General features: G+C 58.2%; 1 protein-coding gene across 2 annotated transcripts; it reads left to right on the plus strand.

The window, feature by feature from the left end:
- The first annotated feature begins 467 nt into the window (after nt 1-467).
- Nucleotides 468-13657, plus strand: SEMA6C (semaphorin 6C). Of its 2 annotated transcripts, XM_065904522.1 has the most exons (20): nt 469-704; nt 2699-2748; nt 4470-4641; nt 6292-6406; nt 6697-6760; nt 6917-6973; nt 7333-7434; nt 7658-7748; nt 7947-8066; nt 8275-8363; nt 8661-8878; nt 9148-9279; nt 9545-9697; nt 9928-10101; nt 10374-10520; nt 10794-10871; nt 10998-11053; nt 11223-11267; nt 11621-11716; nt 12153-13657. In XM_065904522.1, exons 3-20 carry the CDS (start codon nt 4524-4526, stop codon nt 13190-13192), a joined length of 2895 nt encoding a protein of 964 aa, XP_065760594.1. In that variant the 5' UTR covers nt 469-704; nt 2699-2748; nt 4470-4523; the 3' UTR covers nt 13193-13657. The 2 variants fall into 2 exon arrangements, with proteins under 2 accessions (XP_065760602.1, XP_065760594.1); XM_065904530.1 differs by lacking the exon at nt 11621-11716 and having other exon boundaries at nt 468-704.
- Nucleotides 13658-13992: the final 335 nt, after the last annotated feature.

Below are 13992 nucleotides of genomic sequence, written 5' to 3' on the forward strand. Positions count from 1 at the left end.
AGGAGGAATAGAGGTTTGGGGGCAGAGTAGGGGAGAGGTGTACCCAGGAGCAGGGTGGTCAAAGACATTGGAGAGAGATGAGAGGGAGGGTCACGCCGGCTCTGACAGCCCAGCCCAGCCGAGGTCCTCGAGTTTCCTGTCTGTCTCTCCTCCCAGCTGCTGTTCCTTCCTCACAAGAGATTTCTTCCCAGGGCCTCTCCATGTTAAAGCGTGTGACCCCTCCTCTGACCGGGTGGCAGCGACTGTCCGTGGATCTCGCGCCTGGCTACGGTCTCCTGCTCAGCCTCCCGGCCAGGCCCTCTCGGTGGGCGGTGCTCCCGACGCCCCTCCTCCTCCGAGAACTATTGGTGGAGAGGTGTCGAGAAGGCGGTGTCTAACCGGCCTCCGAGAGCCCGATTAGTAATGGGGACCCCGAGGCGGGCCGGAGGCGGGTCCGGTCGGGAGGCGGGCGGGGCGGCTGGGGCCCGGCCCAGAGCTCCGGGCGGTCGCATTGTTTTCCTCCGCGGAACCGCGGCGGGAGTGGGGTTTGCGACTGGGACCCAGGACTCGCGCGACCTGACAGCGCCCGGGAGCCCAGATCCAAGCTCCATCCAATTCGGTCATTCACCACATCTCACTGGGGCCCCAGCCGATTGAGAACTCGGCGCGGTGCGCGGCCGCTGCTCGACCGCTGCGATCTCTCTCCCGTTGACCCGGATCTCGGAGCAAGTATCCCGGAGTAGGGCTGGGCTGCAGGGAGGCGGGGAGGATCGGGGCGCCGAAGGCCGGGGGTAAGCTTCGAAGTGCCAGAGGGACCCGGGAGGGCGCCAGCGCTCTGTCGTGCTTGGATGACGGAGAGGGTCAGCGGAGTTGGGGTGAACCGAGGGAAGAGGGGAGCCCCGCTACGGCACTGTGGGGTGCAAGGTCTGCGCGCCTCTTGTGACCTGGCTTCTCTGAGTCGCATCCCTTGCATTGAGGAGCGCGAAAGGCATTATTTGAGGCGCGCATCGTACAGAGGGTGGAAAACCTGGTCTCTTGCCTCCCCAGCAGAGAGATTAAGGCTTCGAGACCCGTGGGGAAACGGACGCTAGCGTTTCCCCTGCAGGGATGGGAAGGAGAACGCGTCGTTCCAGACTTTGATGTTCCGGCTGCACCTCTGTCATTGTGCAAGCGGGAATCTTAGCACCTCCCAGCGGGGTTGACTTGATCATAGAGTCGGGAATGGGCCCCCGAGGAACATTAGTCCTAGAGCCCATAACCTTCCTTCACCCCACTCGCCCAGGGGCTTTGTTAGACCTTGGTCTCGCAAGGCGGAGAGCCCGGGCGACGATTGCATCTCCAGCCCGCGGACCCCGCTCTGCGCTGGCCGCAGGCCCGCCCTCCTCGGCTCCAAGCTTCTGGCCCTGTTTCCCTGGCCTCGGAGACCCGCCTCCGCTCCCAACCCCCGCTCCCATCCCTGTTCGATCTGCGCCTGCAGGCCCCTCCAGCCCCTCCTCCCGCTAACGTGGCTCTGGGACCCGGTCCCGGCCCAGACTCTGCTACCCGCCCCTCTCCGAGCCCCAGATCCAGTGAGGGGGAGACACGTCGAGCCCCTGGCCTCGGGCCCACCTCAGGCGAGGCTCTAGACACCTGGATTATCCTCGTTCGGGGCTGGGAGGGAGAGGGGGTAGGTAGCAAGCCTGGGGCTGATAGCTAAGGGTGAGAGGAACTGTCTTGGAGAAGGGAAGGCGCCTGTTCCCTGAGACTCCTTGGTGCGCCCCCCACCCCCCACCCCATCCTTAGAGGAACGTGGACTGGGGCCGGCGACCAACCCGAAGGCTTCCTGCTATTGTCCCCAGCCGGGTCTCCCCTTCTCCATCCCCTCCCCAGCCCCCTGCTAGAATCTGGCTATGACCCTGGCCACTTCCCAGAGGTGGCTGCAGGGCCAGGAGGAGAGAGAAGGGCTGTTTCCTCTTCCCAGCAAGGGGAGAACCTAGGAGGGGGAGAAAGAGCTGGCCAGGCCTCCCCCATTTGCTCCAAATGGGGGGTGTGAAGCAGCTGGGATTGGTCCTGGCAGGATAAGCCTTTCCCGAAGCCAGGGGTTGCATGGGGGCAACTCAGATGCTGCTCACTAAAATCATCTATGGGAAGCCCTCTTAAAGACAGCATAGTTAAGTCTGGGGGGCCAGTGCAATGGCCAACCAAGTGTTTTCAGAGGCTGGACTAATCCAGTCTAAAGTGGGGGGTAGGGTGGAGAGAGGTTGGGTGGGAGGGAGGCAGGGTCTGCTCTGAGGAAAAGAAGGGGCTGGGGTGCTTGGTATTAGAGCATTTTGCTTAGGGATGAAGAACATGCAAATGATATGCAAATTAGCCTCTATTGTCCCCAGCTAGGGTGCTTTTGCTAAGACAGCTGCTGGGTTCTGAAGGTTTTCATACGGGAGTGGTCGGCATGCCCTCCAAACTCTCCCAATCGCCCCTTTGCCCAAGACTGGTCCTGAAGTTCCAGGATTTTCTGGGTAGGGTCCAGCCCCAGTCCCTGCCCTTGCCCTCACAGCTCTAGGCATGAATGGCCAGCACCTTTGTAATCAAGCTCAATGTCAATGTGTCCCCCGGTTCCAGGGCAGCATCTCCCCTACCCTAGCCTCATTAGACTTCTCCTGATGTTCACATTTACTTTTAAGGGATGTGGTAAGGAGGCATAACTCAGTCTCTTCCCTCCTTCTGTCCCTTCTTCCATCAGGTCAGAGGTCTCCGATTCCCCTCAAGCCCCCACGGGAGTCACCACCCCAGGTAAAGAAAGGGCAATAGTCCTGAGGGCAGGGATGGAAGTAGTCGTGGCCTGGGAGCAGAAGGGGGTCAGATCATTCTCCCCACTTGCCTGAGACTGAAGTTGTTTCCTGGGTGAAGATACCAGTTGCCCAGGGCAACTTGGGGGTGGGGCAGGAGGGAGAGGATAGGAGACAAGCTGTGTCCCTTTCTCTTCCCCTGGGAGCACCAACATCCGGAAACATGGTGGGGGGGGGGGTGGCAGAGGGAGGCTTGGCCTTTCAGCACCAGAGGGTCGTTAGCTAGCTGACTGCTCTGCCTCTGGGGAGGGGGTCATCATTAGGTGCTCCTACCCCTTCCCCTCCTCCAGCTCTCTTGGGATCCCATCTGACGTCAGCCTCCCCATCAGTGACGCTGGATTGGGGGTGGGGTACACTTGGGTCCTGGCTCCAAGGGTGGAGTTGTGGGGGAGATGGAATAGGGTAGGCCTGGAAGCCCAGGGTCTCTTCTTTGGGGGACATGGCAGGACAGGCAACTGAGGATTAATGAAGGATAACTGTCTGTTCACGGAAAGGAGGGAATCTCACCCTTGCTGACCTGATTTCCTGGGCTTACTCAGCCCCTCACTTTAACTTCAAGGGAAGGCAGGAAGCTGGTGTTCACCTCCCACTGTGGGTTCCAGCCAGGGTCAGCTTGGCTGGGGAAGGCCGATGGAGGCTGAAGGGTGGGAAGGAGGGTTGTCTTACAATCACTTCCACCATATCTATCTTTTCCTGGACTTTGGGCTACAATCGCCTGCCTGTCATTGAATTATTTATATTTTCATTCCAAGGCAGCCCAAAGAGGGAAGGAAGGGAGAGAGGGACATATTCAGCCATATCTCCTCACTAGTACAGCCCCTTCTATGACTGGCTTCTCACAGGGGGTGGGTCCACTCTTCTCCAAATTGAGCACATGCAAGGTTTCTTAGGAGTCGGCGAGGGAACAGGGGGCTAGGGAGGCTGGGAGGGGGCACAGTGGTCGGGCAGACAGCTGCAGCCAGAGCTAAATTTAGCCTCTGATCTGGCTTTGATGCAGATTCATTTTTGGCTAAGACAGCCCCCCTCCCCCGCCCCCCTCCCTACCCAGCTTCTCCCTAGCAAGGAAAGGGCCCTAGAAGCAGGAGCTTAGACCAGGGCAAAGACCCCTGGGCTGCTCCCCAACTCTGTTCCTCCTCAGCCCTAAACAAGATGATGGCTGCCTCACAGCTGCCTCTACCAAGGCACAGTGCCTAAACCGCTCCCAGGGTGCCATGGGGGTCTGTGAGGGAGGGGAGGCAGACATGGTATCCTCTTCCTCCCCCTGGTGCCAAGGAATCACTATTTATAATTTTAAGGCTTCAGGGTCTAATTATAGCTGAGACGAGGTTAGCAAGAGGGGGCCAGAAGGTGTCACCTACCGAATGTCCCAGGCCCAGTCAGGAGAGAGGAAGAAAGGCTGAGTGAGAAGGCTGGGGGGAGGGAGCAGGCGTATCCTGTCCTTACCTGGGGTCACACTGGCAGGCTTCACACCGGCCAGTTTGGGCCAGTTGGAGAGGGAAGGGCCTTGAGTGACAGTGACAGCCGGCTGGCACTGAGGCAGTGCCAGAGATAGGATCCCTTACCCTTCTCCACAGGGTCTTCTGGGGATAGACCTGGGAAGGAGCCCTCCTACTTCAAAGGTGGAGGAAGTTTGGCCCCTTCCCCCACTTCTGTCTTCTCTTTCAGGGCCAGCATATGGGTGAGGGGGCACCCCCTGGGGCCTGAGCTGCCCCACACAGAATGCCCCGTGCCCCCCACTTCATGACCTTGCTGCTACTACTCTTGCTGCTGTCAACTCCCCACACCCAGGCTGCATTTCCCCAGGACCCTCTCCCTCTGCTGACCTCTGACCTGCAAGGTGAGTGTGGTACCCTGACCCTCTATGTGCGCTCAGCACTCAGTCTTGGCAATTAGACACTGAGACCTTTCGTGTGGGTAGCAAGCTGAAGGCGGGCTTTCAGTCTCACGGAAGCTAAGAGTTGACAGGAAAGAGGAGCAGACAGCTGGAGTGGCACTGAGGCCAGTCACTTCTCATCCGCCAGCCGACTTTCTTCACTTCTAGGCAGCATTGTTCAGTGATAAAGAACATGGACTCTTGCTCAGACCAAACCTTAGCAGGTTCAAATTCCTGTTAAAGCTGCTCACATTATGAGCAGCTACTTAACCTTCTTTGCCTCAGTCTCCTCATCGGCAAAATGAAGATAATAATTGTATTCTACCAGGAATTCCCTGGTGGTCTGGTGCTTTCACCACAGTGACCACAGGTTCAATTCCTAGTTTGGGAACCAAGATCCCACGGGCCATGAGGCATGGCCCCCCAAAAAAAATGTTTTACTTCATAGAGTTATTTAGGGATTAAATGAGGTAATACAGGTAAAGTGCTAAGAACACTGTCTGGCACAGAGTAAATGATGTATATGTATTTGCTATTATTATTAGCTACAAAATGAAGGCTTGGGACTCATTCAGTGGTTCCCAACACCTCTCACCTCCCTCTCCACCACTTCATCACCACCACATCTGGGTCCGTCATGGTGGGACCTACCTAATGTCCCAGGCCCAGTCAGGAGAGAGGAGGAAAGGCTGAGTGAGAAGGCTGGGGGGAGGGAGCAGGCATATCTTGTCCTTACCTGGGGTCACACTGGCAGGCTTCACACCAGCCAGTGTGGGCCAGTTGGACAGGGAAGGGCCACTGTCCCACCGTGATAGACCTTTATCTATCTGCAGCTTCCTGTTATATATGTAGAATTTAGAGTAATTTTAAGGTTGAAGGAATGGCAGTTAGGTTATTGAGAGTAACTGTTGGGGGATAGATAAGAGTAGCGAACACTTCCATGTGCCAGACACAGTTCTAATCATGGTACAAATGTTAAATCATCTCTCTCTCTGAACTCTGGGCTCCCTCTGAACACTGATGACTGGTTTCCATGATCAGGCCAGGTGGATGCTGGAGTTGGTCAGAGGAGGCAGAAAGCTTGGAGGATTGAGGTGGTCTGTGAAGAGCCTTGAGGGGAGGGTGCAAAAAGAGGGCTGGGAGAGATGGTGTGAGGAAATGGTCTACATGGGACAGCATACAATGTGGAATGAAAGGGAATCGCTAGCCCTAAGGCAGATCTAAGAACTGGGTTGGGCTCAGTTCTGAACTCAGACAGACCTGGATCTGAATTGGGGTGCCTGCCACTCCCAAGCTAAATGAGCTCCTCAAATTTCTTATTGGCTTTAAGCCTCAGGTTCCTCATCTGTAAGATGGTACCAACCTACTTCATAGGGTTGTTGTCTGAAATGAGACAATGCAGCTCAAGTGCTAACACAGTGCTTGGCAGAGGTGAAGTGCTCAGAGTTAGCTGATATTGTGTTTATTAATAGCCTTATTAATACTGTTATTAATACCTCCCAACTCATCTCGCATATCCACTATGTCCAGGGCTGGGTTTCCTCTGGTTGGAGATGATGTTGAGGGAGTGTTGTATCCTGAGGGCATCAGCACCCACCCCTCTGTGCCTTCTAGGTATTTCTCCACTATCCTGGTTCCGGGGCCTGGAGGATGATGCTGTGGTTGCAGAACTTGGGCTGGACTTTCAGAGATTCCTGACCCTGAACCGGACCTTGCTAGTGGCTGCCAGGTAAACTGGCTGTGGCACCATTGTGGGGCTGCCATGCCTGTTCCCAGGCAGGCATGAGACCTGCATGGCCACTGCAACATTTTGCAGAGGACACATGCAGGTATACAAGCCCCAGGGTTTGGACATGCTAGGGCCCAGAACATAGTTGCCACGGTGTGGAGTCAGGGGGAGAAGACAGGTCTGGAGGTCTACACTGTCCCCGAGCAGCTGAACACGGACTAGGTAGGGACTCAGGAGTTCAAGTGGGGAGCCGTGGCTTGGCTCTGATCCCTCCTTGCTTATCCCTTCAGGGATCACGTTTTCTCCTTTGATCTTCAAGCCCAGGAAGAAGGGGAGGGGCTCGTGCCCAACAAGGTAAGGGGCTGTGGGGGAGGAGGTTGAGGCGTGGAGATGAGGCCGGAAAGATCTAACGGGGATCCAGGGGGTGGAAAGAAGGCTCCAAAAGGGAACCATGATGTGCAGTGGGTCTAGGTTGTGCCATGATTTTCCCTCTTCTACTTTTCCCTCCAGTATCTAACATGGAGGAGCCAAGACATGGAGAACTGTGCCGTGCGGGGCAAGTTGACGGTGAGGAGTGGGATGAAAATCTTGAGGGTAGGAGATGACCCAGCTTCCAGGCTCTGTCCAACTGACCCTCCACTGTACCCAAATCTCCACTACTTCTCTTATCTCAAGTCACAGAGGAAAATATACAGGAAAGGGAATTGATGATTTTTAGCTTCCTTTACACATCTCACACAAAAGAAGAGTGAGGCTCTGAGAGGCCAGAGAACTTGCCCAAGGCCCCAGGACTAGTAGTAAATAGCTTCTTTGAAACTTTACCCCCTATTGCTCTAACTGGCTCAAGGAGGATAACCCTACTTCCATAACCCCCTGTCCCACTCCCAGGGAGCCCTGTGGCTGACATAGAATTCTGGATTCTCTAGGACGAGTGCTACAACTACATTCGCGTTCTCGTGCCCTGGGACTCCCAGACGCTCCTTGCCTGTGGAACGAACTCCTTCAGCCCCGTGTGCCGCAGCTATGGGGTACAAAGGCGAGGGTGGGGCATCACGATGGGAGTAGGAGGAGAACTCAAGCTGGGCAATCAGTTTGGTGGGGATGCACAAGCAGGGGTTGGGGGACGGAGTGCCCAGGGTGGAGGGTCCAGAAGAGGTGGGGCAAGGAGGCAAGGGGACATAAGGAAGTGGGTTATGGAGCCAGACTTGCAACACCCCAAGGGTTCCAAGAACCTGTTCCTTCTGCCTCCAGATAACTTCACTGCAGCAGGAGGGTGAGGAGCTGAGTGGGCAGGCTCGATGCCCCTTTGATGCCACCCAGTCCAATGTGGCCGTGTTTGCAGGTGTGCACCTGGGCATGTGAGAAGCAGGCATGTGGCTGCCATGTCAGCCTCTTTCCCAGTTTGGTCTTTCCTGCATGCTCCTGAATCAGGGGTAAGGTAGGGGCCAGCATCAGGCCAAGGTAGGGGTGTGGGAGGCCCAAGAAGAACCAACATACAGATCCCTGAGCCCCCCTGATGCCACCCTACCCACCCCTCCAGAGGGCAGCCTGTATTCAGCCACAGCTGCAGACTTCCAGGCCAGTGACGCTGTGGTTTACCGAAGCCTTGGGCCTCAGCCCCCGCTCCGCTCCGCCAAGTACGACTCCAAGTGGCTCCGAGGTCAGGGTGGGCCTAGGGGAGGGAGGCTGCTCTTGGGGAGGCTAGGGGAGGGAGGCTGCTCTTGGGGAGGAGGTGCAGGGGGAGGGCTGCGGCAGGCAGGTGGTGGGAATTGTGTGCAGGTGTGCTAAGGGGAAAGGCGGTGTGGGATCAGGAGATTCTGGACAGGTACAGATACTCTTCCATACCGTTCCTGCCACTCCCCACTCAGAGCCACACTTTGTCCACGCTTTGGAGCATGGAGACCATGTCTACTTCTTCTTCCGAGAAGTCTCTGTGGAGGATGCCCGGCTGGGGAGGGTAAGGAGGTGGGCACCGGGGGTGGTAGCTAGAGGGTTCTGCTGGATCCTAGGAGCCAGACATTCAGGGAAGAGCTCCTGGCTGGGCTCAGACACCCACTGTGGAGCTGCCCTCAGGCTTCTGTCCCCTCATCCTGCTGTCCCTCACCTTGACCTGGACTGACCAACCACACCACATCCTTCCTTTACTGTGCCCCTGACATTGGTCTCTTGGTACTCTAATCCCACCAAACCGCTCTCATTCTGCTGGCCTGGGGGCTCTCTCACTGATCTCCTTCCTCCCCAACTCTCCCGACAGGTGCAGTTCTCCCGTGTGGCCCGTGTGTGTAAGCGTGACATGGGTGGCTCACCTAGGGCCTTGGACCGCCATTGGACATCCTTCCTCAAGCTGCGGCTCAACTGCTCTGTCCCTGGAGACTCTACCTTCTATTTTGATGTCTTACAGGCCTTGACAGGGCCTGTGAACTTGTATGGTCGCTCTGCTCTCTTTGGGGTCTTCACCACCCAGACCAATAGGTTGGTACTAGACTAGTCAATGTAGCCCAGTCTGTCCCCTTCCCTCCATGCCTCCCAGCAACAAAGACCATCCCTCAGAACCTACTGATAAGAGTGGTGAGGGGAAGCTCCATTTTCCTGTACTTTCTTGGCATGGCCCCCAGGGGCTGCCCCACTCTCTCAGGCTCTCCCCTAAGATGGTATGTGAAGGGGGACGGCCAAGTCTTACCTGGGAGGTACTCTGCTGTCCCTTCTAACACCTAGCCCACATCGTTCTCTGGCTCCCTCAGCATTCCTGGCTCTGCGGTCTGCGCCTTCTACCTGGATGATATCGAGCGTGGGTTTGAGGGCAAGTTCAAGGAGCAGAGGAGTCTGGATGGGGCCTGGACCCCTGTGTCTGAGGACAGGGTCCCCTCCCCCAGGTACCCAGGATGGGGGGGCTTTGGTGGAGGCAGAAGCAAGCAGTGTCTGCTCCCCAAATAGGTTATGAGAAGAGGGCAAGGTGTCCAAGGTCTGGGGAGGAGGCTGTCATGGGTTGGCAGCAGGGAAGGGAAGCAGTAGTGTGAATGTCTGTGTGCAGAGGGAACAAGGGGCCTCCCAACCTTAGGGCAGGCTGCTGGGGCTTAGTTAGGCTCTGTGACCACCAGCTCCCTGCCCTAAGGCTGCCTCTTCCTATGTGTCCTCCAGGCCCGGATCCTGTGCAGGAGTAGGTGTAGCTGCATTGTTCCCCTCTTCTCGAGACCTCCCTGATGATGTCCTGACCTTCATCAAGGCTCACCCACTCCTGGACCCTGCTGTGCCACCTGCCACCCATCAGCCTCTGCTCACCCTCACCAGCAGGTATAGAGCTAAAAAATCCTGACCACTGCCATCCGCCCCTCACCCACTCTCTTTATCTGACCCCACAAGGTAAATCATATTAATAGGAGGAAGAACCTATGAAAGTGGGAGGGACAGAGCTAAGAAGGAAACCCTGGGCTGGGGGAAGGGCAGAGAAGGGGTATCTAGGTCCTTGAAGTACTCAGTCTTCCACTGGTCAGGCTATCCTGACCTGAGGCCTATTCTTCCAGGGCCCTACTGACCCAGGTGGCTGTGGATGGCATGGCTGGTCCCTACAGTAACACCACAGTCCTGTTCCTTGGCTCCAATGATGGGACAGTGCTGAAGGTGCTGCCCCCAGGGGGGCAATCTGGGGGCTCTGAGGCCATTCTGTTGGAAGAGATCGATGCCTACAGCCCCTCCCGGTGAGCCCTTTGTCCAGCAGGCCCCCTGCAGAGCAGGGATAGGATGTGAGGTGGGAGATGGGGATATGGGGATGGGGTGGGGACTCCAATATTGGAAGTTGTGGGGAAGAGAGAGGGACTTGGAGAGAAGATGACATTGTGTGGCATTGCAGGGTAGCCCCATGAGTTATATTCAGTTGCTTGTATGCCTCCCCACCTTCTTTTCTTTACCTCACCCAGGGAAAAAGGAGCCTCACCTGCTCCATCTCTGACTCCTTCTGGCCTCACCTTAGGTGCAGTGGGAAGCGGGCAGCCCAAACAGCACGGCGGGTCATAGGGCTGGAGCTGGACACTGAAGGTCACAGGCTCTTTGTGGCTTTTTCTGGCTGCATCATCTACCTCCCTCTTAGTCGATGTGCCCGGCATGGGGCCTGTCGGAGGTGAGAGGGACTTGAGGCCAGGCTCCCTGGGCCTGCAGGCACAAAGGCATTGGGGGTGGCAGGGAAATGCAGGGGATGGTTGTGTGTGGTGGGATGTCCACAAGCAGCCTGCAGGTGGGCAGTCACCAGGGACGGGACTAGGGATTGGTGTGGATAGGATGGGAGTGTCAGGCTAGGAGCCTCCTGCAGGCCAGGGTGAGAGTCAAAGAGGCAGGGGAATGGACTGTGATTAGAGTGGAGGGTCCCAGCCTCATATGACTCAGTTTTCCCTAGGAGCTGTCTGGCTTCTCAGGACCCATACTGTGGATGGGACAGCTCCAGAGGCTGCGTGGATATCAGGGCACCTGGTGGGTAAGTAAGGGGCTCCTGGATCTCCTGAGGAGAAAGCTCCCCACTACTAAGAGAGGAGGCTGAGGGCTGGGCTGGGGGAGGGGACAAGAGGTATACCTGCACTGAGCCACCTCCATTTTCTCCTAGGATTGATGTGGATCCAACTGGTAACCAGGAATCCATGGAGCATGATGACTGCCAAGGTAAAAAGGGCAAAGGCAGCTGTATCTATTGTTGAGTATGGCTCTGATGGCCATAGACACCATCCCAGGTGTGGGCTTTTGTCCTTCTCTCCTTCTGTGGCATGGTCATGCCCATCAGTTCCTCATGAAACCTCCCCCCACCTTCACCCTTTCTCTCCCTGTTTCATAGATGGAGCTACTGGGAGTCAGTCTGGTACAGGGGATTCCACTTATGGTGAGTTCTGTTGTCCCAACTTCACCATGCTCAGCCCATACTTACCCAAGTCCATGCCCCATGGCAGCAGCAGACCAGCACCCTGGACACTCTGAGAGAGTCTCAGAAAGGGTTAACATTCTAAATATCTAGCATATAGCTCAGTGTTTGGCCCATAATAGGATGCCTAATAGATAGTTTTTGAACAAAGAAATGAAAGAATGCCTTGCATGGTAAGCCCGTCCCCATTCCCAGCGGAAAATGAAGGCTGCAGCTCCGGACTTCTGGGTTCCAAAGGGGGTGGGGGACCCGCTGCGGGTATCAGAGGTGAAGAACAGGAGTCTCACTGGCTCTGACCTGGTCTCTGTCATCAGTGCTTCTGAGTCCTGGCCCTTCCCCTGAGACCCCCAGCCCCCCCAGTGATGCCCACCCCCGGCCCCAGTCTTCCACTCTTGGAGCTCACAATCAGGGTAAGGGGGCTGGTTGGGAGGGAGAGGAGTGAAGTGTGGAGCTGCCGATTCTTGAAGAATTCTAAGCCCCTCACTGATCCTTGTTTGGTGCCCACTAATAATGCCTGTTTGGAGCCTCCCCTTCTTTCCCCTCCCCAGAGCTGGCCCTCCCAGCCCCGCCTCCTTCAGCACGGGCAGAGTTTGGCAGTTGCTCTTGGCATGGCTACAGGGGCCGGAGCTGGGATGAGACTCCCCAGGCCCAGGCTCTAGCTTGTGTGTGAGCGGTGGTTGGGTGGCCTGTGTGTGTTGAGGGGGTCAGGGGAGGAGACTCCTGAAGCGGGTCAAGGCTGTGTCGGAGTGAAAGCAGAGCAGTAGTCGGAGAGAGGGACACTTCGGAGCTTGTCTTCCCGCGGGCCTACCTTCGCTGAGCCTCCCTCTCCTCCCTCTCGGTTGGCAGGCGTGCGCCGCGACCTCCCGCCAGCCTCAGCCTCCCGCTCAGTCCCCATCCCACTCCTCCTGGCCTGTGTGGCCGCGGCCTTCGCCCTGGGCGCCTCGGTCTCTGGCCTCCTGGTCTCCTGCGCCTGTCGCCGAGCTCACCGACGTCGGAGCAAGGATATCGAGTCCGCCGGGATCCCACGTCCTCTCTCCCTCCGCAGCTTGGCCCGGCTGCATGGGGCGGGTCCAGAGCCGCCGCCGCCGTCCAAGGACGGAGACGGGGCACAGACGCCGCAGCTCTACACCACCTTCCTGCCTCCTCCCGAGGGCGTACCCCCGCCGGAGCTGGCCTGCCTGCCCACCCCGGAGTCCACGCCAGAGCTGCCGGTCAAGCACCTCCGCCACGCCGGGGGTCCCTGGGAGTGGAACCAGAACGGGAACAACGCCAAGGAGGGCCGGAGCCGCGCCCGGGGCGGGAACGCGGCGGGTGGTCCCGCGCCGCGCGTGCTGGTGAAGCCGCCGCCGCCTGGCTGTCCTGGGCAGGCCGTGGAAGTCACCACCCTGGAGGAACTACTGCGCTACCTGCACGGCCCGCAGGCGCCCAGGAAGGAGGTCGAGCCCCCGGCCGCCGCCCCTTTCACCTCGCGGCCGCTGCCGCCCGAGCCCGCCCCCACCCTCTTTGCCGGCCCCAGCCTGCTGCCCCGGGACTGTGCCCCGCCTCGGAGGCTGGACGTGCCCCCGGAGGGCAAGTGCCCGGCCCCCGCCGCCCGGCCTGCGCTCTCCGCCCCTGCTCCCCGGCTCGGGGTGGGCGGCAGCCGGAAGTTGCCCTTCTCCTCGCACCGAGCACCCCCTGCGCTGCTCACCCGAGTCCCCTCGGGAGGCCCCTCCAGGTACTCAGGGGGTGCCGGGAGACACCTCCTGTACCTGGGTCGGCCTGAGGGGCACCGGGGCCGCGCCCTGAAGAGGGTGGATGTCGAGAAGCCCCAGGGGCCCCTGAAGCCTCCCTTCGTCGGGCCCTCCTCGCAGGCGGCCGTCCCTAACGGCAGCCATTTTAACTTTTGAAGGGAGTTGCTCCAAGGCCTCAAAAAGGGCCCTCGAGGCCCATGCCCTCAGAGGCCGTGAGCGTGGACGCGTCTCCAAGGACAGATGACCTCCCTCTCTGTTCCACACCTCCAGCCTTCCTGGACTCTGAGAGTCTCCCGGGGTCCCTACCCGCCTCGGGTTTATTTATTGACTGCCGACTGTCTTTTCCCCCTGTCCTCGAGAGAGGAGTGGGAGGTGAGAAGCTCGCCCCCTCAGTGAGCCAGCTTTTCGGGGGTAACTGGCACACTCCCACTCCCCCTCTCCCTCAGCCAAGCTGCCTTAACTCGCCCCTCCGGGCCTCCACAGACTGGGCCCCGGGCGGGCCGCACGGCGGACGGCTGGGGCTGAGCCACTCGCGTTGTGTACAGAGTCCTCGGGCCTCCTGGGACGTGCCTCCTCCTACTATGTAGGAGCCTCCGCTTCCCAATACAGCTGTGTCCCCGAGCCGCTGCCTGAGTTTACTCGCGGAGCGGGCGGGGCGGGGCGGGAACGGGTCGGCTACTCTGAGCATCTTTGCTCCAGAATTTCTGCCTTCAACTTGCCCTTGACTCTCTCCCGAGTAATTGGGATGGCTGCGGTCCCACCGGGGTTAATCAGGAAAGGTTTCCTGAAGGAGACAAGCGAAGAAATGGTGCGTGGAGATGAACCAGGGCCCAGGAGACCCCGGGTAGAATTTAGGTGGGGTTAGGGAGGGTACTCCAAGCCCGTTTCTGGATCGAGGTAAGAGGCACTTTTTCGTAGAATGCTCGACAGGGCGGGAGGAGGGTATTTGGGGAGAA

The sequence above is a fragment of the Muntiacus reevesi genome, chromosome 1, assembly GCF_963930625.1.
Source record: "Muntiacus reevesi chromosome 1, mMunRee1.1, whole genome shotgun sequence".
NCBI classification, from domain to species: Eukaryota; Metazoa; Chordata; class Mammalia; order Artiodactyla; family Cervidae; genus Muntiacus; species Muntiacus reevesi.